This window comes from Eschrichtius robustus, chromosome 9 (assembly GCF_028021215.1).
Source record: "Eschrichtius robustus isolate mEscRob2 chromosome 9, mEscRob2.pri, whole genome shotgun sequence".
In the NCBI taxonomy this organism is placed as follows: Eukaryota; Metazoa; Chordata; class Mammalia; order Artiodactyla; family Eschrichtiidae; genus Eschrichtius; species Eschrichtius robustus.
This window is the reverse complement of record NC_090832.1, coordinates 53,496,114-53,524,014: the sequence shown is the minus strand read 5'-3', so window position 1 is coordinate 53,524,014 and position 27,901 is coordinate 53,496,114. Positions and strand designations below refer to the sequence as shown.

General features: G+C 40.5%; 1 protein-coding gene across 1 annotated transcript in view; it reads left to right on the top strand.

Annotated features, from left to right (window-relative positions):
• Positions 1 to 27,901, top strand: part of CRYBG1 (crystallin beta-gamma domain containing 1) — a 228,235-nt gene that overhangs the window by 95,685 nt on the left and 104,649 nt on the right. Inside the window, exon 2 of the mRNA XM_068551364.1 lies at positions 12,168 to 12,306. Within this exon, the coding sequence (XP_068407465.1) occupies positions 12,295 to 12,306 (12 nt within the window). The 5' untranslated portion in view covers positions 12,168 to 12,294. The remainder of the gene's footprint in view (positions 1 to 12,167; positions 12,307 to 27,901) is intronic.

The window sequence follows — 27,901 nt, the reverse complement described above, 5'->3', positions numbered from 1 at the left end:
AAGTCACTTTATAATCTCTGAAAAAATCTCTAACCATTATCTCTTTTCAACTGAACCTGCTTTTTCTCAGTAATCCTTATCTCAGAAAGAGAATAATCTGCCCTTGGGAAAAAGAAAGACTGTTTCTCAGACTGTTTTATTGCTTTCTTGTTTTTTTGTTTTGTTTTGTTTTTACCAATACTGAAACAGTTCTGTCTTTCATATTGGCTTTCTTTTTTTCTTCTTTGCTGTGCCATACTATTTCAGCTACATGAAATTGACTTTTAGAGCTTATTTGGGAATCAAACCACCACTTATAACATTGTATTTACAGAATGATAAATCAGTTACTTAAAAAAAAAAAAAAAGTTTGGAACACAACCCTTTGGTAAATTAGGATTTCCTTTAGTATAAACCGGATATCTAAGGGGTAAGGAAACACAAGATTCATTACAATCAGTGATATTCCGGGGTAAATGACTTTTATAATTAGATTTAATAGAACCTGACAGCCAAAGATTGCAAAGAGAAAAGGGAAAAGAATTAATAGGCAGTCCAAGCAAAGACATATAAATAATAAAGCAAGGTGTACATAAGGGAAATGCAAACAGATTTCTCTGACCATGACTGAAAGGCTGAGTTCAGAGAGAGGAGAGGGGGGTTAGAGTGGTGTTGGAGAACCCCTCAGGGTGGGGAATTTGGAGATTGTTGCTAGCATCTCTGTAAGGACAACTTTATTAAGCTAGATGGTGAGTAGGGACACAGTGATAATCTCTTGTTGCCTCATACACCTGAGAGATTTCAGTTCATGAGAGCCGAGATGATAAATATCAGTCTGTTCTCAGATCCAGCTTCCCACCATCTTCAGTCAGCAACCTGGATTCCTGATATGTCAGCAAGATGTTTTACATTATTACTTCTTGTTAGAGATTTTTTTTATTTTTTTAAGTAAATTTATTTGTTTATTTATTTTGGTCGCGTTGGGTCTTTGTTGCTGCACGTGGGCTTTCTTTAGTTGCGTTGAGCGGGGGCTACTCTTCGTTGGGTGCGCGGGCTTCTCGTTGCGGTGGCTCCTCTTGTTGCGGAGCACAAGCTCTAGGCGTGCGGGCTTCAGTAGTTGTGGCACGTGGGCTCAGTAGTTGTGGCTCATGGGCTCTAGAGCGCAGGCTCAGTAGCTGTGGCACACGGGCTTACTTGCTCCGCGGCGTGTGGGATCTTCCCGGACCAGGGCTGGAACCCATGTCCCCTGCGTTGGCAGGTGGATTCTTAACCACTGCGCCACCAGGGAAGCCCTAGAGATGATTTTTAATTACAATTTTCTTTTGTAACATTATCACCAGTTAAAGACACTAATTGAACTCATTCATTAAGTAAATGATAACAGTTCTAGTCACTACCATAGGATGTATCTAGGAGGCCCTTGTGGCGTTTACCCACCTGGTGCAGGTGGATAGGGGAAACCAAAGATGTAATTCAGGCAGTTATGTATTAATTACTGTGCATGTTACATTAATCATCAAACAACTGTCAGGTATTTGGAAATTCAGTAAGTCAAACATGATGAAATTGACAGTTACGAAAATTAATGTAAAAGCTAACCTCCATAAGAATTATCTTGAAAAGTAAAAAAAAGAGATAAAGAGACTCATCCTCGTATTTTAAAATAGTTTTTTTAGTTTCACATTATCATCAAAGGACATTTACTATAAGCACCAGATTGTGCGTGGGAATGTTTTAATGTCTTACAAGTAACATTTAAAGACTCAATTCTTACTTTTAGATTTATGAGAATTACGGACCATCATATAGTAAAAACATATTGATTAGAGCCTTTAAATCTCTGAATTATAACTGTGAGAATTTTGGGAGTATCTGGTTTGTAGGAAAAATAAGTATTTGTAAGTTCAGGAAATGCCGTAAATACTAAACATTATTGGTATGAGGAACAAATTACACAATTTCTCTTGAAACTTTATTGCTTCTAGAAATGCTACAAAGTAATAATGTTTACAGCAATGCAAGTATTATCAAAGCTCTGGATTGAGGAAGACAATTCTTTGAGTGCCTGGAAGGACTAACTAAGGCAGAAGAGTTCATTGCCAGGTTATTTAGGGACCCCAGAGTTTCATAAACTCCTAATTGTCATGGCACCAGAGTCATTTTGGACTAGTGAGGTAGGTGGGGCAAAGGTAAACAAAGGAAGCAGATGGTGCATAGTAAAGGTGCTGTAAAGTCAACTTCAAAGTATGTGACATCACCATAGACTTGTGGAAAATAACAACAGACACACCAGCCTAGTATGCAGCTGTCGTGGTTAGGAAGAGGTGCTTTTGAACTAAAGCTTTATGTTGACATTATTTGAAACAGCCGTAAACAGCAGCAGGCTCTGCAAGCTGCTACTTATGAGTAGTTATAAGCTACTAGTTATGAGTCAAACCATCTGTGCAAAAGGGGCTTTGTATTCTCTCACCCAGGAAGTCCTTACTGAATGTCTGTGATGTGACAGATGTGGTCAGATGCCATGTCAGAAACAGAGGGAATTATATACACAAAGGAACTTCCTCTCTGGGATGAGAGAAAGAACCATCCATAATTATGATAAAGCTAAATTACAGTAAAATTGCCTGTGACATAGGGCGTGTAGGAAAGCTATGTTTGAAAAGGTAAATTGGGTCCAGAAGGTAGAAGAGCTTGAATGCTAAACTTCGGAGTTAAGACTCTTCTGTACACAGTGCTGAACCATCTAATGGTTTTCAAACACCAGTATACACCAGGAAGATCAATCTATTCATAACTTTAGAATGGGTTAGAGGATGCAGGAGAGACCAGATAGCAGAGAATAGCTGGAAAACTCTGTAAATTGAAGAGATAGTGAAGTTAGGAAGTAGGATAATGGTAGTTGGAATGGACAAGGGTAGATGGACATCATACTGGCAAGGTGAAAGCATGTTCCATGTATTTATAATTTCCACCCCATCGCTTCCTCCTCTAAAGATTTACAGTTTATCTTGAATTAACAATGTAAATAAGTGAAGATAAGAAATCTAAAGGAATAGTAGTGTGATAAAGCCAGAGAGACAATTACTTTACAGAATGTATATGATTCTGTATAATTATTAACATTTTTTCATGGTCAGGTACACAGTCCACATTGTCTGAAAGACAACTGGTGAGGAAAAGAAAAGGTTTATTTGGCACTTAAGAAAGAGAGAAATTTCTCCTTTCAGTCCCTACAGAGAGAATATTAAATAAGATGGTGGCTTACACCCTTCTCAGGTTCCCTGCAGTATGTTCAGCAAAGAGGTCTATGTGGCTGCATTTTTAGTGGCTCTCAAAGCAAGCTCAGGTATGATGACAAAGAGCCCCTGACCAGTGATCGGAGGTGGGGTGCTGGGAGCAGGAGAGTTCAGGGATAACTCCCCAGAGTTGCCTCTGGTGATTCAGGGTTGGTTTTCTACCCTTGTACATATAACTATATTCTGCCAAGTTTCCTGCTCCTTGCCTGCTCCATGGTTATATAATCACCATTAGCTTTGTTTTGTGTTGCAAAAGACAGCAATTTAAAATACTCTCTCTTGCATTATTTATTTGTTATTTATGAGCTTAGTAAAGTCATTAGTCTTTCTTTGGGGGTCATATATGTCGTCAAAAGAAGAGCTACATTTTCTCTGCTATTAGGTTATAGAAATTTGAGTAGCCTTAAAAGGAAAATACCAGCAATCAAGAAAACTTTTTATATTTTGACAACTAAAAACTAAACTTGTCCAACTGGAATATTGTAAAGAAAAGTTGAAAAAAAAGCCAGAATCTTCAGCAGCTCTAAGTGAGAGCGTATGCAGTCATGCATGAAACACAAGACTCCTGATAAACCTAAGCCATTCCTTGAGATACAGACCACGGGTCCTCAGTTCTCTTGGGGTTTTGGGCAATGATTCCCCGGGTGGTTTGGTCCCTGGTCCTCTTTGCTCTTGCTCAGATTGAGATCCTTCTTTCCTCTGGGACCAACACTAATAAAGCCAAACCTTGTTGAGCCCAGCCTGGTTCTGGGGGGGCTTCATAGTTTGTTAATCATGGGAAATGACCAAATGACCAAAATTTATGTATTATTATTGGTCCTGAGATAGCTTAGTTAAATTTCACACACTCTGTAGCACCCAAAGCCTAGATTTCACTACATGGAACTACTAGGGCAAAACCCAGCCTTTGTAGGAGAGAAGATGATCTGCATTCCCAGCGGTCAGATATGAGGGGAACTTGGACAGACATGAGGGGAATTCTCTCCCACCCAGCACATCGGGAGATGGTTCCCAGCTTTTGAGCTGCCATTTAAAGCATCAAGTTTAGTGACACACACTGCACTGGGGTTTGATGGCCACTGTATTTTTTGGTCGTTTATAGTTGGGTTTATATTCTATAATGAGCCATAGAAGAATGTTTTATCATTTGTTAGTGGCATCTGCCAGTTTCCTTGGCAGTGCATAACAATAAATATCTTTCTTGCTTTAAAAAAAAAAAAAAAAAAAAAAAATCAAGGGGCCCAGAAAGATGGAGGCAGTTGGGAGCAATAGAGGCCAACCAATCCAGGGTGTGTTACTGTTTACAAAAACACTACTAAAAAGGATGAAAAGATTGATGCTCTAGTGCAACCACTAGATGGCAGCCTTTCTGCATTAAAAGCTATCACCGTTTGCTAACACCAAATACTGGTATTAATGATTAAGTATTCTTTATATGGCTAAAACTATGAGGATGTTTTGGATTTTCAGAACGTGAATGAGCATAGAAAATTTATTCATTTCTCCATCCAGCTAGGGATTTTGTGATCATAAAACTCATCTACAGGGGCTTCCCTGGTGGCGCAGTGGTTGAGAATCTGCCTGCCAATGCAGGGGACACGGGTTCGAGCCCTGGTCTGGGAAGATCCCACATGCCGCGGAGCGACTAGGCCCGTGAGCCACAATTGCTGAGCCTGCGCGACTGGAGCCTGTGCTCCGCAGCAGGAGAGGCTGCGATGGTGAGAGGCCCGCGCACCGCGATGAGGAGTGGCCCCCGCTTGCCACAACTAGAAGAAGGCCCTCGCACAGAAACGAAGACCCAACACAACCATAAATAAATAAATTAAAAAAAATAAATAAATAAATAAATAAATAAAACTCATTTACAGAGAATTTGAAATCAGTCTCTAAACTAGGAGTCAGATGGGTTCTATACCCTCCACTCTGCCAATAATTAGCCCTGTGACCATGAACAATGAATGTCTCTGGTCCTCAATGAGCTCAACTGCAAAATGAGATGATTGGGTCACTAGATTATCTCTGAGATATCTTCCAACTCAGATATTCTCATTTCTATATCATTTTGTAGTTGAGCCTGATGAATATGCTAGCTCAAAATACAATCCACATGATGCCTAGTAAATTATTGTATTATTCAGCAAATGTAAACTGATGTTCATGGGCATAATTAACATAGCTGAGGGCTTCCCTGGTGGCGCAGTGGTTCAGAATCTGCCTGCCAATGCAGGGGACACGGGTTCCAGCCCTGGTCTGGGAAGATCCCACATGCCGCAGAGTAACTGGGCCCGTGAGCCACAACTACTGAGCCTGCGTGTCTGGAGCCTGTGCTCCGCAACAAGAGAGGCTGCGACAGTGAGAGGCCCGCACACTGCGATGAAGAGTGGCCCCGCTCGCCGCAACTAGAGAAAGCCCTTGCACAGAAACTAAGACCCAACACAGCCAAAAATAAAAATAAATAAATTTAAAACATAGCTGATACTTATTGAGCACCTACTATGTGGCAATACTAGGCTAAGTGTTTCATGAGCATTACCTAATTTAAGTCTCATGACAGTCTGATTCTAATCCCCATTTTGCAGATGAGGAAACTGAGGCTGAGAGAAGTTAAGTAACTAGCCCAAGATCACGTGGCTAATGGCTAGGCTGGTATGACTCTGAAACAGTGTGTATACCATTGCTATATTTCCTCTCTAATTCAGGTGAGAAAAATACAAATTTGAATACATCATTGCTTCTGAAAGAAAAACTCATTCTGTAAATCCAAAATCCTTGGTTTTCCAAGGGAAATATATTAGGGGTTTTTGTTTTTTTGGTTTTTTGGGTTTTTTTCCTGGAGATAGGACAGATTTACTTGGCTCTATTGTCACACTGTCATTAGATGCCTCTTTGTGAGCCTTGGCAGAAAAGCCTAACATCCAGTTTCATGCACATGGGTAACCAGCAGGCCCAGGGCCCTGTCAGCCTTGTGGTTTCTCAGAGCCAGTGTCTCTTTAAATGTGCAATGAGGGACTGCACCAGGTAATCACTAGGGACCTTTCCAGGTCTAGAATTATCTGATGGTGTGTCCATAATCTGATACAGGGCCTAATATTAGCAGGATAGAAGTTGCTCAGTATATGGTAGCTCCCTACCATTTAGCAGTTGCAGCAAGGAAATACTACACATACTATTTAGTGCTGTTTGTTAGTAAATTAAAAGTTTCCTCCCTTTCTTTGTGGCCAGCAAACTTACGTAGCCTTACAACCACTGCCTTAATTCAGAAGAGTGGTTCTAGTATCTGGTGTTTTCAGCTCTCTTGGAGACGCTTTTTGGTAACTTCCAAGTCACAATTCCAAGGTTTAGTAGAACATACTATGAATTCTTTGAGTAGCCACTAGATGGCAGTAGAGCATCAATTTATACCCTAGAGTTAATCCCAAACCTTTAGTTTTCTGTCTCATTGTATTTTACATGTACATTATCTCTGAAGCAAGAATTATTAGATAGAGAAACTCATAACTTGCTTTATATTGGGCTACACATATTAAAATGCTCGAGGAACAGCTTGATGGAGCAGACCAGATCAGGAAAACCTGAGGTGGATTTATAGGAAGCAAACAAAGCTGAAGTTTCACGGGCAACTCCAATGCCTTAGGAGGGGCCCTAGTGCTACAAATTTTGAAAAAGTAAGATATTTTGTTTTCTTTTTCTTAAAGAGGGCTCCAAAATTATATAAGCTTCAAGCCTCACAAAGCTTCGATTTGTCTGGAAATAGCCATGTGGCTCTTTTAATTTAGGAAAGGGTAAACAATCTTGCCGTTATTAATTTTCTACCTACTTAATCTCCAAGGACAAGGGCAATCCGGCTTTTAAAAGCAAGCCAAATAAAAAGGAAACAGGAAATAATGGAATGAGTGGGCCAATATTCCAGTTGTTTATGAGTCTGAGTGAAATAAAATACTTAACACAGAAACTCTTTCACTTCTGGCAGCATAATACCTGTACTAAAAAAAGGAAAGTACAGATTATAAATTAGTAAATTATCCTCTGCTAAAACTCCAGACTGGTATGGCAGTGTTTGAGGATTTGATTTTATTCTGTCTTATTTTTTAACCCCAGAAGTGTTGTGCTTAATAAGAGACCAGAAGTGACTGTTCAGAAAGGAAACTCTACTTCCATTTATAAATCTTAAATTTCTCACCAGGGGGCTATGCTTAGTCTTTCTTAAGACTACCAACAGCCTACTGCTCATCAGGAGTTAAGCTGAAATGTACCCTTTGGAAAAGAAAAATGAACTTTCCAATTGGTCTTTCCTGTTGCAAACACTTACTCAGATTTTCTTTTAAGCTAGGGGGACTTATCTATGTCTAGCTCCATCTGTAACTATTATTCACAATTAAAATATTTTGTCCACGCGATGAGCTCCTATGTCTACTAGACCTTGATATCCTGAGGGCTTGGAGTGGGTTCCTTCACCTTTGTGTCCTTGGATATATGACACATGGCAGGAAATGTAAAAATGCTTGCTGAAAGAATGAAAGCTAGATATTATTTCAAAGTTAATGTAGGGCCTGGGAGTCCCTCCAGCATGATTCTAGGTGTATTATATCTGTGTCATGTTTCGCAAAGGTTGTGTTTCAGGAGACACACTTGTGTAATACGTTTGCCATGAGTAGAAGTTCTGTGTCTGACATTAGAGAGGAACGAGAAAATGCTCACGGGGTGGCCTGAGCATCTGGGGGGAGAAGCTCCTAAAGCTGAACTTGGCTTGTGAAGCCCTCTCAGCCCACACATCCCGTGGCCTTTCTTCACCTCCCAACCGAGTCCTGGAGCCAACTTTGAAATAATGACACCTGTGACAGGTGCTCAGCAGGACTGCTTGGATCTGGATCTGGAAGAAAAGGAATTCAGCCAACCCCTCATCCCCCTCCCTTCCAAGGGAGGTCAGAGGTCACATTGGCTGTAGCACAGACTCGGCAATTCCTGGCTTGGGAATTGCAGATGAAGCAAGGACCTTGCCTGGACTACCTGTGAGGGTCATCCCCTTCCTCTGACCACTGAGAAGCTAAATCTGCCTTCTGAGATCATGACCCGAAGCATATAGAATTGACCTTTGGATAGCAGGCTAAGTCTTGTTAGTTTATCCCCAAATCAGGAGGGCAGGTACACTGCCTGGGTTCAACATGCAATGAGGCCAGAGTCATGAACGTTTCTGCTTTGGTAACTCAAATTCAACCATGAGTATATATCGACTCCACGTCTACCAACAGTGTAGTAAGTGTGGGGAACGTGTTGTAAGACAGGGAGGTGAGGTGACACACACCAACGTCCATGTCCACTCCGCCCCTACTCCTCTCTTCCTAATAGAACCCCAGCTTGTTTTGGTGTAGGCATGAGACACGCAGAGAAGTCTGCTAGGTGGTTTCTAGGGAAGACTTCCTTACTTCTTTATATATATATATATATATATATATATATATATATACATACACACACACACACAGACGCACATATATATTTTTTATATTAGAGTATAGCCGATTAACAATGTTGTGATAGTTTCAGGTGCACAGCAAAGTGACTCAGCCATACATATACAGGTATCCATTCTCTCCCAGACTCCCCTTCCATCCAGGCTGCCACATAACACTGAGCAGAGTTCCCTGTGCTATACAGTAGGTCCTTGTTGGTTATCCTTTTTAAATATAGCAATGTGTACATGTCAATCCCAAACTCCCAACACTTCCTTACTTCTGAGAGAGATACACAGGAAAAGATAGTCTTTTCATCCCCTGGAATTATCGTATCTATCTTATCTATATGTAATGACCAGAACTGTAGCAGCCACTCAATTCAGCAGCAACTGAATAAACTGATTAAACCAACTCAGTCCACCCTTTTCATTTATATGCAGTAGGAAACTTCGTGTTTGATTAAGCTTCTGTGAGTTGGAATTTCTGTTACTTGCAGGCAAAAGAATCATATTATAGGCTGGGATTGGATCACAAGAAAAATTTAGAAAAAAGAGCACCCTTGCTAGCTTTTCATCACACAATACATAAGTATCTAGCAGGAAGGGAGAACTCCGTTTTGGAACTCTGCCCACCTCCAACAATATAAAGCTTAGGAAGCACATGTAGTTCAAGTTTATCACTGCATCTCTAGATCCATTCAATGGCATATTTTTTTTTCTTCAAAAAGAAAAAATATTAAATGTGGCAGACTTTCTGTACATTTCTTGTTACTTTTACAATTTATATAAAACTGCAGTGGTTGGAATCCATTTTCTGTCCTGCTACTGAGTCCAAGCTCGTACTGCTCACCTCACAATACGCCAATAAATCGAGAAATGAGGTGTTGACGCAAGGAATACGATTTTATTTGGAAAACCAGCAGATGGAGAAGATGGTGGACTAAGGTCCCAAAGAACCATCTTGCCTGGGTTTGGATGCTAGTTTCTTTTATAGAACAAAGAGTGGGAGGAGAGGAGGAAAAGTTAAAAAGGTGATAAGCTGTTGCAAATATTTCCTGATTCCAGCCAGACTCTGGAGGGGGTGTGTTAATTTCTTCTTTCCTGCGGCCATTTACAGGTGGGCCTGGTGAGGATGTTTCCTGTGAACTTAAAGGTATTTTAGCTTACACCTCAGGCTTGGGAGGCAGGGTTCCCAGATATGGGCCATTACGTATACTTTAAACTATAGGCAATGTCTCTTTAGTGATGAACTTGTAACAAAAGCAATAGAATAGGAAAGTTAAAGTAAAAGAAATAGATCCAATATGGAGTCAGATTTGTTTTTCCCCATTATAGTCCTAGTGGTCTTCACTTGCTTGCTGCTCTGCTTGGCTTATTTGTGAGCAGAAGAAGGCCAAGGACTGTGGTTTAGGGTCAGTGGACCAATTAGTAAAAATAAGTCGATGCAGACCTACAAGCGTGGTTAAGCCTTTAACACCTTCTCAACTCTAAGATAGTTTTCAGTTGTTATGTGATTCCCCGGAGCTAGGTGTGTTTTTCTATCCCTTTATACATGCCTTCTGTAATTCCTAAGGAGAGATTTTCCTCAAAGGTGAACTTCAGTGCTTTCTTTCAGAGGGTAGAAATGTTTTTTTTCTAAGTCCTTATGTATGGTGTAAATGTTGCAGGAAGGAAACAGTTCAGAGTGGTTACTTATGCAGAGAGAAATTGTGACTGGGCTAAAGAAATTATTTTTTTATTTCAGTTCCCATGGAGAAGACAAAAAGAAATTGTTGCTGCTAATATATCTTCACATTTTCTATAACACAAAGAATAATGTTTTCTAAAACAAAGAGGTGCAAGATGAATTTCTTCAAATTACTCCCATACAGCCTTAATTTCTCAGCCTTAATTATATGCTTAAGAAATATATCAACCTGGACTTCCCTGGTGGCTCAGTGGTTAAGAATCCGCCTGCCAATGCAAGGGACTCGGGTTCGATCCCTGATCCAGGAAGATCCCACATGCCACGGAGCAACTAAGCCCGTGCGCCGTAACTACTGAGCCTGCGCTCTAGAGCCTGCATGCAACAACTACTGAAGCTTGCACACCTAGAGCCCGTGCTTCACAATAAGAGAAGCCACTGCAATGAGAAACCCACTCACTGCAACGCAGAGTAGCCCCCGCTCGCCACAACTAGAGGAGCCCACGCACAGCAACAAAGACCCAACGCAGCCAAAAATAAATAAAATAAATAATTTTTTTAAAACGAAAAAGAAATATATCAACCCTTGTATCAGTTATAACGCTGCTCAACTACAGATAATAGAGAACACGTGACTCAAAGTGGCTTAAAGAATAGGACATTTATTATGCAACATAACAAGAACTCTAGAGCTAGGGCAGGTCTAGGGTTGGTTAATTCAGCTACTCAACAATGTATTTGAAGACTCAAGTTGCTCTCATATTTCTGCCCTGCTTTCTCCTCCATCTATTCTCCATAGGCTAATGCCACTTCTGGTCCTAGGATGGCTGTCACATTTCATCACATGCAGTCATGACACTGGCCTTCAGGGAAGAACTATTGCTTTCTGTAAACCTTCTTTTAAGAGAAAGACCTTCTACTGATTCCTTCAGCAGATGTCTCTCTCATATCAGTGGCCAGAGTTGCATCAGATAAGTAGGGCAGAGTACAAACACTTTAAGGGTCAGGTAGACCTAAATCAGTGTGGTGATATCAGCAAGACAGATATGTATGGGCATATGTCTGAGTCACTTACTGGCGAGGGGAATGGGACACCAGGATTAGACCAATCATGATTGATTATCAGGGCAGGAAGCAGCTTCCTCTGAAGCACATGGATATCTGAACAAAATCAGGGTTATTAGCAAAGAAAATGTGTGTTAGGGGTGTGGCAGTTAGGCTGGGGGTTTAGATAAAGGAAATGGTTTTGGGCTAGGCAACCACCAATGTCTGCTAAAACTCTCTGCCTTCGTTGGTTTGCATTCCTTTTAAATCTAATAAATATTATAATCCTGGGAACAGTTTCCTTTGCCTGGCATAGCCTAGATTCCTCCCCTAACTGGGAGTCAGTTTCCACTTTATTTCCAATGTGCAGGAAACATACAAATGTCTTTTTTTTTTTTTTTTCTCTCTTAAGAACAATGACAGCAGAGCAACCAAACAAATATAAAATGAAATTGTATTGCTTTCATGTCAAAATCTAACCATCTAGCAATTTACCTATTTACCTATCTATCTCAATTTGTTTTCTACACAGGGTTTAAAAGAATTCTGCTTATAAATGTGTTATGAGAGTACCAAGTTATCTGCAATCCTGTGTAGGTTTTGAAGAATGATTCATTATTTTGGTTGATTGGAAATATACACAGGGAAGTGTGCCTTTGGGCTTCTTGATTTTCCAGCATCCTTGATAAGTTGTTGTTTCCACTCTTTACAGAGCTTTGGAGGTGGTGGATGGAGGCCATGTGGCTGGAGAGTGCCAAGAATTTACATTGCACTTCGGGGAGTCCCGGTTCTTTCACACCACCTGTGAGGTGCCTGGTCCTTCACCTACAGAGTCTGGAATGTTTAAAAAGGTAATGCTTCATTTCCAGTATTTGGCTCCCAGGACTAAACACTTTAATGAATTAAAAGTGAAAAATAACCCCTGTCTGATTGAAAAACACATAGTTGAAAAGAACGTAGATGGTAAAAAGGTCATTATATATCAACGCACCAGGATAATAAATAAGGGTCAAGGGATAAGTTTGAATCTTTGCTCTTTGCTGCCTTCAAATGTTCTACCTCGTTGTCCTGGGTGCCTTTTGCCTGCCTTTTTCCCTTTGTATACCTTTAACTCAAAGGTATACAAAATAAAATGACATCAATATTTGGAAATAGTGATTCTTTCCCATAAAAGGCATTTTTACTACTTCCTACTGTAAGGCATTTAGAGTTGTTACCATTCTGTCGGTAGTTACATCTTTTTTTTTTTTTTAATTGGTTTGATTATTGTATTGCCTTTTTTAAAAAATTTAATTATTTATTTATTTATCTTTGGGTGTGTTGGGTCTTCGTTTCTGTGCGAGGGCTTTCTCTAGTTGCGGCGAGCAGGGGCCACTCTTCATCGCGGTGCGTGGGTCTCTCACTGTCGCGGCCTCTCGTTGCGGAGCACAGGCTCCAGACGCGCAGGCTCAGTAGTTGTGGCTCACTGGCCTAGTTGCTCCGCGGCATGTGGGATCTTCCCAGACCAGGGCTCGAACCCGTGTCCCCTGCATTGGCAGGCAGATTCTCAACCACTGCGCCACCAGGGAAGCCCGGTAGTTACATCTTAATATCTAGATGTTTGCACAGAAAGTTCTGACTTAACTATATTGCCTTAAAAGAAAAGTTTTCCCCAAAGTGGGAGATAATGTGTATGCATGTTAACTGCATCCTTTCACCCATGAAAAGACATGGCTCCTGTCCTTGCCTGCAGGCAACAAAGTAGAATAAAGTCTTGAGTCACAGTGTGAGAGCTGGTTTAGCTGCCAGGCTTTGAAGGTTGTATAATGCATTTCTTTTTTTTTTTTTTTAATAAATTTATTTATTTATTTATGGCTGCGTTGGGTCTTCCTTGCTGTGCGCGGGTTCTCATTGCGGTGGCTTCTTTTGTTGCGGAGCACGGGCTCTAGGCGCGCGGGCTTCAGTAGCTGTGGCTCGAAGGCTCTAGGGCACAGGCTCAGTAGTTGCGGCGCACAGGCCCAGCCGCTCCACGGCATGTGGGATCTTCCCGGACCAGGGATCGAACCCGTGTCTCCTGCATTGGCAGGCGGGTTCTTAACCACTGTGCCACAAGGGAAGCCCAAAGGTTGTATAATACATTTCTTGTTACAACTTCTTATAAGATCACTGATGGTTAGTAATGAAAGATATTTTGTCATGAAAGAAATCCCCCTCCCAAAGGAATTTGCTTTAGTAATGCTATATATTAAAAGTGAAAAAATAACTTAGTGTAAGATGAAAAATTTTAGAGATTGGATGCACAACAATGTGAATGTATTTAGGACTACTGAGCTATATACTTAAAATGGTTAAGATGGTAAATTGTATGTTATGTGTATTCTACCACAATTAAAAATTAAAATGAAAAAATATCTTACTGGTGGAAAGCAGTAAGAAAAAAGGACATGATGCGATTATAAACTCATATTTTATATTTTATTAGAAAATGACAAAAGTAGGTAGGGAAATTCAACAGAAAATGCTTTCTAACTCAAAGTAGCATAATATCAATCAGAGTACCAGAAATATAAAATTAAATTTTATAAAATGTTGAAATTAAAAAATCAAATTTAAACTAAAAAATTAAATAACCTGGCTTCCTATAATTTATACTCACTTTCAAATTGGTTTTGCATTTTGTTCTTCTTTCTCTATAAGAAATAGTTTATAACTGGAAGCAAAACCTGATAAATCCAGTCACTGGCCCTGAGTTTCGAGTTGTTTTCTACATTTTTCCTTTAATAACTTAAAATAAAAATAATTCTGCAAGTATCATGCCATTAACTATCCTATGATGTTTACTGAAGTCCAGGAAACAATTGGTGGCAGCATTCAAAGTTGGGGCAAAAAGTAAATTCCCTGAGAAGGATGGCAGTGAAGGGTCTGCAGTGCCCCGTCCCTTGGTCTGCAGTTCAGCAATAGCCGTGTCTTCTTCATAGTACCCTTATCCCATCTAGACATGCTCTCTCAACCCTTGCTTGCTGTCCCAGGCTGCAGTCAAGGAGCCCTGAGCACCAGGCAGCTCATGGGAGAGGCCCCAAGGCCCAGCCAGAGAGCTCAGTCCCATGAAGGCTGGCAGGGAGAAAGAGGCCAGTCGGTACACCTGGGGAAGGCAGAGGCTTGGGACTAGAAACGGATGAACTGGGAACCCAGTTTAGGAAGGGAGCCAGGGCAGATAGAAGCAGGGTAGGAACTGGACGAAAGGAGCAAGCAGAGGCAAAATGTCATTCTGGCTACGCTGTCTCCATGTGTCACCTGAAATGGGGTCAGCCAGGCACCGCCTGTACCTGTACCACACCCTCCTGCTCAGAGATGGTCAAATGCCAACATCAGGAAGAACTGGCTCCCGGGTCCACTTCTGGATCTGCCTGTTTCTCCCTCTCCCGCTCCCTGCCTGCATCATCCCTCTTTCTTCCTCCTGCTTGCTCTGGGCTCTAGCTCTCTGGATCTTTGTCATCTGCATATTCTACTATGGCTGGGAGAAAGGAAGAGGCATGGAACAGGCGTTCTCTTGCCTACTGATGTGTTCTCAACTTTATGTCTCTTGAGATCATGGCTGAGAAGAGTAACCAGACCATTCTCAGAAGTGCAGGACAGCCCCACACCACCAGCCTGGCCAGTAGTACCGGGAAACAGAAGCTAACTCCATGTAGATTCTGGGTAGTTCGTACCTACTGTGAGTGCCAGCATGCCAGGGCGCCTCCCATACCTTCCAAAGGACTCTTCTCTTAATCCACTCTCTGCAGCAAGCCTGGTCATTTCCTGCAGGATTCAGCAGATTTACTAGGAAGTTGTATCAGGGCTACCCTTGGCGTCTTTCCCAGGCAGAAGGCCATCAGTTCTTCTTAAGATACCTGACTTGATCTAGCCCTCTAAGTTATATCTATTTACTCAGATGAATGTTTAAATTTTTTATTTTCATTGAAGTGAAGCCATGTGCCTTCCCCCAAACAACCAAGATTTATTCATTTTCTATATTTGTTCCATACACTCTGTGTTACTGTGTTTGTTTACTTATTTAACATGCTGTTAACATTCCTTAGACATTCTTTAGAGCTGCAATACTGTACTGAATCCTTCAATTAAAAGAAGACATTGTTCTTCCAGCTTGTATAAACGGAAATAGGGATTTATAATTATAAAGCTGGTATTGCCTCTCAAATGCATGTATACGTCAACTAGGAAAAAAAGCGCAACTACAAATCAAAGGAGAATATTACTAGAATTTAAATCTTAGAAAAATCATCAGGGATTTTATTTATTTATACCAAACAATTTTTCCTTTAAACGACTGCGTAAAACCTTTAGTCAGCTTTAGAGTAGAAGATATATTTATGTAAATATTTATATTTGTTACAAATACTTATATATATATTTTTATCATGAATATAGAAATGCACTCTTTTATTTATTTATTTATTTATTTATTTATGGCTGTGTTGGGTCTTCGTTTCTGTGCGAGGGCTTTCTCCAGTTGCGGCAAGTGGGGGCCACTCTTCATCGCGGTGCGTGGGTCTCTCACTGTCGTGGCCTCTCCTGTTGCGGAGCACAGGCTCCAGACGCACAGGCTCAGCAATTGTGGCTCACGGGCCTAGTTGCTCCACGGCATGTGGGATCTTCCCAGACCAGGGCTCAAACCCGTGTCCCCTGCATTGGCAGGCAGATTCTCAACCACTGCGCCACCAGGGAAGCCCACAGATATTTATATTTGTAACAGACTTTTAATATGAGAGAAAAGCATAAGGAAGTGGTATCATTGAGTGAAAACATATATCATACGTGATAATTATATTGAATAATTCTTTCTTTGCATGTAAGAAAGGATTAACATTGTAGATTAATATATGTTTTGCTGTATTATATACTTACTATATTTACTACTTAATTCATTTTTTAAATGAAAATGTCTTAATTCCACTACATAGAGATATTTCCAGGACATGAAGTAACACCCTTTATTAATTAAAGCATTTCTTTAAAAAAAAGAGAATAAGAATACTGAGCAAAATATTGTTAATTAGAATTAGCGTCTTCAAAGAGAGTAATTACCTTAATGAGAATTTCAGTGATTTCTAGTATGAAAATCTTTTAATTTCCCTTCAATTCTAATCACTTATTTTGATCTAGAAAATTGTATCTGACAATAGTGATAAGTAAAATTGTCACATTTTCAATCATTCTGGAGCCAAGTTCAAACAAGTAAAAAGGAATAAGTGGGCACAGCAATTGTTTGATTAATTCAAGCAAAAGAAAAGAATTATTTTTGCTTTAACCGTTCGGATTTTTTCATTCTTGACTTGGATAAAGCCTCTATTTCCCATTGCCTGTAAGTGTGTTTGCATGTGCATGTGTATAAGTGTGTGTATGTGTACTTTTTAAAAGAAAAAATAAGCCCCACACCCCCAAACCAAAGTTAGTATAATCTGTAGAGGAGAAAGAATTTTGCCAACTCAGTGCTGCTCCTTCAGAAGTCATGTGTACAGATTTTGATTCTTGTTAATGCTTGTCTGCCTCATCATTCAGGAGATATCTGTGAAGCTCTCATCCCACTCTTGAGATTGGGATGCTCCCAAATCATCCAAGACAGGTATCTGCTTTAGTCTCAAGTATCTCAGAGATAGTTCTACCACAGTTGCTTTTGACAGCTTTTTCATCGCCCAATTAATCTTGTAATTGTCAAGGTGGAGTGTTGTCCAGCTTCCAGCCTGGTTATTCTAGTTCAGTCAATAAGGATAACAATTCAGTTCAACAAGGATTTGTCGAGGTAGCAGAGAGGACAGAACATTTCCTAACATGTTCATTTCCATGTTTCTCAGGTGGTTGAACACTCTGAGAGGTGACATCCCATTTCTCTTCCCAACCCTATCACTTCTCCTTTCTCTCTCTCTAGCTGCTCCACATGGGCCCACTGATTTTCCTCTGGATGCCCAGTCCCCAGGCTTACCTCATTTCTTAGGTTGGACTAAGTTCAAAATATGAAGTACTTAAGAGGGCTCAGACTTGTCCACCTGCGCTGCCCCATCCCATGCAGCCCAGTGTTGGGTCTTCTCTTCTGTTGGGTTGGCCTAGGACACAGTACATGAACATTGGTTGCTGGGCTCCTACATTTTTTCTCAGATCACCCATGTTGCTAATCTCACCAAGGACTCTTCTGAAATTATCCTGCAAGTAGTAAGACCTTCGAAATCCAAGTTCCGACCCCCAAGCCCCAATCCTGAGACGGAGGCATTTAATTACTAAGGTTAGTCCTTCCCAATAGTGACTTCCTTGAAGGACTTAAGAGTATAATCCATCTGTTCCAACTCTGCATTCCACACTCCTATTGGCACTTTGTCTTACACTTGCATATGTCATCTGGTGTGTGATTAGGGACTGCTGGCCCCTTAGACCTACCTTGTCCCAAATCTCTGCTTTCATCGTCCTTCAGATCTTGACATCATTTTACCCACCCCACCCTACCCTGGGACCTGTCCTAGCCACACAGATAGGCCTAGTGCCCAATTTCAATCTCTCATCCCTTTCCCTACTGGCTGCATGGCAGGAATCTCTCTGTGCTCTATAAGTACTGATCTAAAAGGCTAAATATACTGTTAGGAAAAATAATTCAACATAGAGAGCAATGTGTACAGCATGTTACATTTTGTGTAAAAGGGGGATTAGAATAGATAGATAGATAGATATAGATATATCTTTGTAGATTCATTAAGAAATTATGGAAGGATACATGAAAAGCTAGTAATAATTACTTGTGATAGAGGTGGGGGAAAAGAGTAGATAGGGGATGCAGGTGGGAGAGAGACTTTACTGTGCATCTTTTCATATTTTGAATTTTGAACTATTTGAAAGTATTGCCTATTCAAAATGTTTTTGAAGATGGAGGAATGAATAGATATGATTTAAGTTATATTGTGATTAAAGTCACATTGAAATGGTTTAGGTATGCACGTGTGATTTCTTTATGATTCTCTGATTTGCTGTAAACTCTACCAGTCCTGACTGCATTTCCGGAGGACGTTACTGTTGTTTCCAAATTTCTTATTGCCCCATTCTACTGCCTTTGCCCGTATTCTTTCCCATGCCTAGAAAGTCTTTCCACTTGTCTACCTGCAAAATTCTACTCATCCTTTAAGATCCTGCTGAAACAGCTCTTTCTTTGTGATCCCTGCCCTCAAAAACTTGTTTATTTACCTTGGATGTATCATGAACTCAGCACTTACCATATTGATTTACAAGTCTCCTTCCTTACCAGACTAGGAGGCCCTAAGGGTCAGACTGCATTTGTATGGCTGGAACATTATAAATTTTGCATGAATGAAATGCTGTCTATTTGCAGTAAAAAGTAGTAGAAAACAATGCTGTTGGAAATGTGCAGCATTTCAGCTCCGTATGAGTTGAATTTTTATTTACGCTCTAGAAGGTAGAGAAGGAAAGCTCACCAAATGCATATGCACATAAGTAAGCCATGTGTGGGCAGCAGAAAGAGAATGTGGCTGTTTCCGGAGTATGACTCCACCCTCCTTCTCCAGCACTTGGGCTGTGGGGTCGCGGAAGATAAGGTAGAGCATAGTGGCCTAGGAAGCACTTTTCCTCTGGAAAAGCCTGGTATTATTGGATGCAGCAAGAGGTGCTTTTCCTACATTGGAAGTTTCACATGTTGGGCATTCTATGGGCTGGAGAATGTTGCTTTAATATCCCAAGAGTGGCATTACAAAAGCAGGATATGGTATACCAGTTCTTTTTCTCATTAAAGCTAAATGTCTGGCCTTATAAGAAAAAGATTGATTGCCTATGCATAGCTGGTTTTGGGAAAATCAAGCCTATGGATATAACTATCTGTGATATTGTACATTTGAAGGTACCATGGTCACAAGGAAGTAACAGGAGATCAATGAGTGATTTGTTGTTTGTTTTTTTTTTTACACCCCAAGTACATGTGTTGTCTTCCTTTGAGGTAGTGACTATGGGTGCTGTTTATTCACATATGTATAAATAAATATATAAGTATATATTAGCCAGTCCATTTCCCCATAACCCAAACTGGAAAGCTTTGTCTGTGGTAGGGTTTTGAGGTCTATTTGTTTTTTAAATGTGGTAATATGTTTATTATTTTTCTTCTAAATATTATATTTGTTTGTTGCAAAAAATTTCCAAGAGTGTGAAACATACAGAATGAAGACTTAAATTCACCCATTACACGTGAAGGTAACTAGTTTGGTGTGTATACTTTCAGAGTTTTTTGTTACGTATTTATGTAAACAGAGTTAGTGTATTTGTGCTTTTCCAACCAAAAGATATCATACAATGCATACAATTCTCTAATTTGTTTCTTTTTACTAAGCAATCTTTGTGATCATCTTTCCAAGTCAGTATCTATAAATACACCTCTTTTGAACTACTACGTGATAGTATTCCATATGTATATTACAATGGCTGTACTAGTCTATAGTTAACCAATCTTTATTTATGAACATTTAAGTTATTTCCACTTTTTTTTTCTTTTATAAACATTGCCCTCTCTCTGGGTGTTTTTCTGTCAGTATTTCTATGGGATAAATTCTCTAGAAATGGAATTACTGAATCAAAAGCACACTTATTTTTAGATGTTATAAATATTGTCAAATTGCCCATAAAAAGGTTTTATCAACCTAAGTTCCCAACCAAAGTGAATGAATGTGCCTATTTTCCTACCACTTCATAAATGTTGTATGTAATTGATTTTTTTTCATTTTGTCATTCTGTTGGTATCTCATTGTTTAAAGTTATAGTTCTTCAATTAAGAATGAGGTTGGGCTCTTTTTTTATGTTTACTGGCCATTTGTATTTCTTCAGTGAATTATCTTTTCATGTTTTTTGCTCATTTATTTGTTGGATTTATCTTGCTTAAGATATTGTGACAAAGTGATAATCATTGGTATTCAAACTGGTTAAAAATTGTGTTTTTACAGGGGACATTTTAACCTTTTTGTATTCTTTTTCTTTTAAAAAGTTATTTTAAGTTATTTAAAATAACTTAGTGTTCGGTTATCCAATTAAGGTTTAAATTTGTTGTGTGCTTGTAGGGGCGGGAGTTCTGTGCGGCTGGAACTGTTAGGTAGTGAAAACCGGAAATACTTCTCTGCTCTTACTAGAGAGTGGGTATCAGAGGAGATGGGAGTGGGAATGGGACTTGTGAAATAATAGTTTTTGGTCACTCATGCAATGGAACTAAACGACAGTCTCAGAAGAGTCACTGAAGTGTTTTTCCCTCTCATTCACTGCAGTCCTGCTCCTGTATGTCTTTCAGTCCCTTTGTTCAAATGAATTTCTTTCACTTATTATAAAAAATATTTACAACAGTCGTAGACTCAAAGTATCAAAGGCTGAAAATATTTAAGTTAAAGTCCTTCAGGATTCTGTGTCTAGCTCTAGTCAAGACAGATCCATTTCCATCAGGAATCCCTGGCTGGTGATCATCCTGACCAGCATGCCTGTCTTGTTGTAAGGATCATTAGTGATTGTAAAGCCCAGAGCATATACAAAGCTCTCTATAAGTAGTAATTATTGTTATTGTTCTCTGACATCCTTAAATTTCAAACTGAATTCCTACCAGCCAATGCAGTACAGGAGAAAATTAAAGTTCTTGTGACATCATTCCCAAAATAAAGAGGAGTCGCTGGCCAGTGATGCTCATTTGTTTTCCTGAAGACATCGAGAGAGGCTCACATCGTCATTTTGGCCAGAGAGAAGACAATTTGGGGGGGGGGGTCTTCTTTTGAATATTCTAATCATAGAATATTTGTTTAGGTCAGGAATCCCTCATTGGGGATCCCTTCTTTAGCCAAGAACAAAGCCCTCTGGCTACACTCGACGACATTTGGGCCAATTGGAACCAGATCTGGTTGCTTATGTAGCTCTGGACACTGGACTTCTTCTGCAATACTCAGTTCTGCTGAGGAAAATCTGAAGACTGGCCTAATCCAGAGCCTCAATGGGGGGTCGAACCTGCCGTGGTTCTGGCTGTGGCAGGTGTAGCGGGTGTGCCGACAGTAGCAGCGGGAGGGCAGACTCTCGGAATAGGTGCCCCGACTCCCGGAATAGATATAAAAATTCCAGAAACAGGTATTGTAACCGGGATCTAGAGGTGAGTCCTGCTGAGGGAATCTTTCTGAATATTGATTTGTCCAATGTCTCTTTAATAACAATTGAGTACGAGGTACATGATTGTGAATCAGTATGTGTTACTGTTTCACAGGGCTAATGCCATGGTAGTCTTATATATTTGAAAGTATCCTGGGCACTATTTATTAACATACTCCCTTACTTTTTTTCTGAGTGTTAAACAATTTTTTTTTTTTGCAGTTGGTTAGAGCTTAACTGGGAAAGTCAATGCCGGTGAAGGTAGCTCCTGCTGGGTACTGTTCTCTGAGACTTAGTCTTCTCTACTTTAGGCTTTTGAGAACTTCGAATGCTGGGAGAGAACCATGCTACCCTACATTCTCTCAAAAGCTACTTTCCTTTGAGCTGAGCTTATTTGCAGTTTACCAAGTTCTTAATTGAATCAGATATTAAATCACATAAAGGTGCTTTGAACAGTGGAATGATTCATTTAAGATTCTGAATCAACAGCTCAGAATTGCTTTTTGTGGACCTAATTTGACAGGAGCTGTTGTCTTTTATATATATATAAATTTATTTATTTATTTTTGGCTGTGTTGGGTGTTCGTTGCTGCACGCGGGCTTTCTCTAGTTGCGACGAGCGGGGGCTACTCTTCGTTGTGGTGCACAGGCTTCTCATTGCGGTGGCTTCTCTTGTTGCGGAGCACAGGCTCTAGGCACGTGGGATTCAGTAGTTGTGGCTCACAGGCTCTAGAGCGCAGGCTCAGTAGTTGTGGTGCTCGGGCTTAGTTGCTCTGCGGCATGTGGGATCTTCCCGGACCAGGGCTCGAACCCATGTCCCCTGCATTGGCAGGCGGATTCTTAACCACTGTGTCACCAGGGAAGTCCCAGGAGATGTTGTCTTAAGATTGAGAGGTGACTCAAGGTCTCAACACCAGTGGTCACTCATTATCCCCAGTCCCTGTTTGTTAAAGCCAGTGTTTTGTTTTAGTAGTAGTAGATCGTCTGTGCTACTTTGTAACATGTGGGGTGGCCAGCACCACCAGCCTGAGCTTGCCTTTGATGCTTATTCATCCCCCTCTTCTCCACCTGTAATATTATACATCTGCTTTGTTTTGCACATGATAGCTTTGAAGCTACTGGAATGGAATGTGTAGAATGTGTATGTCAGACTAGTTTTGTAATGTGCTTTAGAAAAAGCAAGCTGTATGTACTTCTGACCTACAGTTTTCCTCAGGGTACTGATTAGAAAGTAACCCATAACTTAATGAAATGGGTAATAGATTTAAATATATATATGTGTTTGTATGTGTGTATATATGTATATACATACATATTTATGTTTGTGTGTTACACGCATACACACACACACACACACACACACACACACACTTTTGAAGAACATCTAAATGCTGAAGTGACAATTGAAGGTGGAATTAAACATTTGAAGTTAGTACTTTGCAGACCACATTGGTCAGATGGACCCCTCTTAGCTGTTTCTTGTATTCAAGTCTTCAGACTTCATGATGAATGCAGTATTTCAGAGGTGGTGGCATTGATATTCCTGGTGTGATGGAAGGGCAGGGTTGAGGAATATAAAAAGCTGTGAACAGAGATGGGGACTGGGATCTCAGAAACTGCCCAAGAGACTATTAAAACAGTATGGGCTTGGGGCTTCCCTGGTGGCACAGTGGTTCAGAATCTGCCTGCCAATGCAGGGGACACGGGTTCAATCCCTGGTCCGGGAAGATCTCACATGCCACAGAGCAACTAAGCCGGTGCACCACAACTACTGAGCCTGTGCTCTAGAGCCCGCGAGCCATAACTACTGAGCCTGCGTGCTACAACTACTGAAGCCCAAGCACCTAGAGCCTGTGCTCTGCAACAAGAGAAGCCACTGCAATGAGAAACCCATGCACCGCAACAAGGAGTAGCCCCCGCTCGCCGCAACTAGAGAAAGCCCGCGCGCAGCAACGAAGACCCGATGCAGCCAAAAAAAAAAAAACAAACAGTATGGGCTTGTATAAGGTAGAGGCTGTTGAATGGGTGAAGTCAAGAGATCTGGTGATGCATTACATGTAGGAGTGAAAGTGAATAGAATGAAAGATTTTAAGGTTTTTAATTTGGGAGGCTAGAAAAAATGGTGTTCCTGGTGACAAATGAAATCCTTTAGAAAGGAAGACTGCTTGCAAGGAAAAATTGATTTGTTTTTTTTAGAAAATGTTGACTTTGAAGTAGGAACTTGAAAACCAGGTAGAAAGTTTTAGAATAAAAGAGAGAGCAGTATGGAGAAATAGATTTGTGCTATCATCAGAGCAAATGAGAAGTGGAAAATTTTCAGCTGTTTTACTTTTCTTTCTTTCTCTCTCTCTTTCTTTCATTTTTTTGTTTGTTTGGTTTTGGTTTTTTTGTAAATTGACATTGAAACTCATTTGGCAGCAAAATTTGACCTGAACGCTTATGAGGCAATTTATTATCTTTAATTATCCCATTTACAGTGAATTGTCATACATTTTTGCTACAGAAATATTAATGTGTTATAGTACGTACACATATTATGTTTCCAAAATCTGAAGATTCTTACTTTTAAAATACTTCTGACCCCAATGGGATTCGCATCAGGGATTGTAAGTTTGAAGAAAGAATGCCAGTGATGGGGTAAGACAGAATCATCCATAACTGGGAGTTGTCTGTAAGGTTGAATAGATGACAAGAGAATGAATGATTAAACTTAAAAAGAAAAACATTATAGTTCACACAAGTAGAAAGTAAAATTGAAAGAGGGAATTCAAGAAATAAGCAAGTTGAAGGGGATAATGGATTTGGCAAAAAGAAGGATATAGCTGAATTCATACAGTTCTTAAAGGTTATGGGAGTAGAGGAAAATGGGCACTGGCAGCTGGAGAGAGAGCCTGAGGTTTATATACAGGTTAAAGGAGAGCAAAGACTGGACGGGGAAGATTTGGGAGAGACTGTCAAAGGGGTAGCAGCGCAGAGGGAAGGGCTGCTTGTGAAGATAGGACAAGGCAGTTTTAGAAGCTGAAAAGAGGAAAAAGGAGAAGGGACTATAGTAAAAATGCTTCAGAATGAGGGCATCATTTGGGAGGTGCATATTGTGTGCAAGACAGACCTTGAGCTCAGGTGGTCCGTAGTTTTGGAGAAGAGAGACATCTTCTCAAACTAAGAGGAAGCTATCAGAATGTGAAGATGACACAAGAAGGAATTCCTGCTGAAGAGTTTCACTTTTCTTTGTAGAGAAAGAAAGTCACTACCCCAAAAAATGGGTCTGGGGGGGAATTGATGATTGAGTGTGGTTTTGGTGTAACCACTGACAAAAGTATGGTAGGAAGTCAACAGGAAACCGAGGGTGTCAAATGGGCCAGGATGAGTAAAAACACCATAAATCTACAATTCAGATGTACACAGAGTACCATTTGGCCATGGCTCTCTTGTTATTTAATGCGATCTAAAATTTCCCAGTCCACAAAAGTGGGATAGCTCTATGTCCCAGCAGACATGTAGATGTGACATGTGAAGTGATGCACACAAAATGATCATTTGTCATTTGCTTTCCCAACAATGAGCGAGTAGTTATGCCGGGACTAAGGACGTAAGTGCCACACTGCAGTCGTCTCCTCGCTGGTCTCTCTGCCCCCCTTCTTACCCCCACCATTATTTCTGCATAGGGCAGCAGAGTCATCTTTTCAAGGCATAAATCAAATCCTACTATTTCTCTGCTTGTAACTCTCCAAGGGCTTCCTATCACACATAGAAGAGAAAACTGGGTTTTTGGGGTTTTTTTATTTTATTGGAGTATAGTTGTTCAGTTATACATATACATATATTCAGTCTTTTTTAGATTCTTTTGTCATTATAGGTTGTCACAGAATATTGAATAGAGTTCCCTGTGCTATGTAGGTCCTTGTCAGTTATCTATCTTATATATGGTAGTGTGTGTATGTTCATTCCAAGCTCTTGATTTATCCCTCCCCCTGCCCCATGTTGCCCCTTTGGTAACCATAAATTTGTTTTCGATATCTGCAAGTCTGTTTCTGTTTTGTAAATAAGTTCATTTGTATCATATTTTAAAATTAGATTCCACATATGAATGATATCATATGATATTTGTCTTTGCCTGTCTGACTTACTTCACCTAGTATGGTAATCTCTAGGTCCATCCATGTTGCTGCAAATGGTGTTATTTCATTCTTTTTTATGGCTGAGTAATATTCCATTGTATACATGGACCACATCTTCTTCATCCATTCCTCTGTTGATGGACATTTAGGTTGTTTCCGTGACTTGGCTATTGTAAATACTGCTGCAGTGAACATTGGGGTGCATGTATCTTTTTGGATTATGGTTTTCTCTGGATATATGCCCAGGAGTGGGATTGCTGCATCATATGGTAGTTCTATTTTTAGTTTTTTGAGGAACCTCCATAGTGGCTGTACCAATTTACATTCCCACCAACAGTGTAGGAGGGTTCCCTCTCCAGCATTTATTGTTTGTGGGCTTTTTGATGATGGCCATTCTGACTGGTGTGAGGTGATAACTCATTGTAGTTTTGATTTGTGTTTCTCTGATAATTAGTGATGTTGAGCATTTTTTCATGTGCTTTTTGGCCATCTGTATGTCTTCTTTGGAGAAATGTCTATTTAGATCTTCTGCCCATTTTTTGATTGGGTTGTTTGTTTTTTTGATATAGAGCTGCATGAGTTGTTTGTATATTTTGAAGATAATTCCTTGTCCGTTGCCTTTTCTGCAGATATTTTCTCCTGAGAAAACTCAGGTCTTTATACGTGTTTACAGGCCTTTTGTGAACTGGCCCCTTCCCCTGCCCAACTCAAACTCCCCCTAGCTCTGCCCCAGACACACTGGAGCAGTTACTTGATGTGCTGAACCCTTTGTTTGTCTTGAGAACTGGAGCCTACCTGTTTGCCTGGCCTGGAACACACTCCCCCAGTCCTCACAGGACTGATTCCTTCTCATCCTTCACAGCTTAAGTGTCACCTGTGCAGAAAGGTCAGTCACCATCACCTCAACCTGCATGAATTATCTGCACAATACGGATTGCTATATATTTTCTTGCTTATTTGTTTGCTTGTTATTTTCTGTCTTTCTCCCCTACAATATAAACTCTGTAAAGCAGAGATTTTTGTCTCTTGTTCACTGCTGTACCCCCTTTCCTAACACAATGTCTGGCACACACTAGGTGCTCAATAAATGTTTGTTGAATGAATGAATAAATGTTTCTCTGTACCTTCTACTTTTGACTTAATTTCCTTAACTATTTTATTTTTTAATGACTACTTAGTAGGTATTCAGCACTTTGTTCAGTTTTCTTAATTTGATTTGATTTATTAATTTCAATTTGATACTGTAAGTACAGTGCTTCTCTTTTCTACAGTTTTGTAACTGTTGGGACTAACCATCCCTGCAGTGTTTCCTAGGCAGTCGAGTCTGAAACCTGTTTTGTTCCCTTGTGCCACAACCTTCCCATCCTCTAACCCAATTAATGGCATAAAAAGGACCTTGCAGCTATCTTACATAACAGAAAGTCAGTATTTTTGGTCAGGAACCAGTTTTGTAACAAAAAGCTTTGACAACTCTGCCCCAAGGCCCATGGAGCCTACACATACAGAGATAGTAAGCTGTCACATGTGCTGCTGGGGGTGGTGGTATAGCACTCAGGCTGCCAGGCCAAGTCCTGGACATGGAGCTTCCCTTTGTCCCCAGGTTGTTAGTGTAGTCACTCCCGTCCAGTCTGTCCAGCGGAAGCCTGGTAAACAGAATGCTCTGAAGTGACTGAAAGCCAGCCATAGGTAAGGAGTTAAATAAGAAATATAAATACAATAATTCTGCACCATGAAAAGGATGAATCTAAAATAAGAAACCAGGGGCTTCCCCAGTGGTCCAGTGGTAAAGAACCTTCCTTCCAATGCAGGGGACGCGGATTTGATCCCTGGTTGGGGAACTAAGATCCCACATGCCGCAGGGCACCTAAGCCCATATGCCACAACTACTGAGCTCATGCGCCTCAACTAGAGAGACTGCATGCTACAAACTACAGAGCCCACGTGCCCTGGAGCCCACACGGTACAACTAGAGAGAAGCCTGAGCGCCGCAATGAAAGAGCCCAAGCACTACAATGAAAAAGATCCTACGTGCCTCAACTAAGACCTGACACAGCCAAAAATAATAATACTAAAGAAAATAAATAAATAAAATAGGAGGGGCTTCCCTGGTGACGCAGTGGTTGAGAATCTGCCTGCCAATGCAGAGGACACGGGTTCGAGCCCTGGTCTGGGAAGATCCCACATGCCGCGGAGC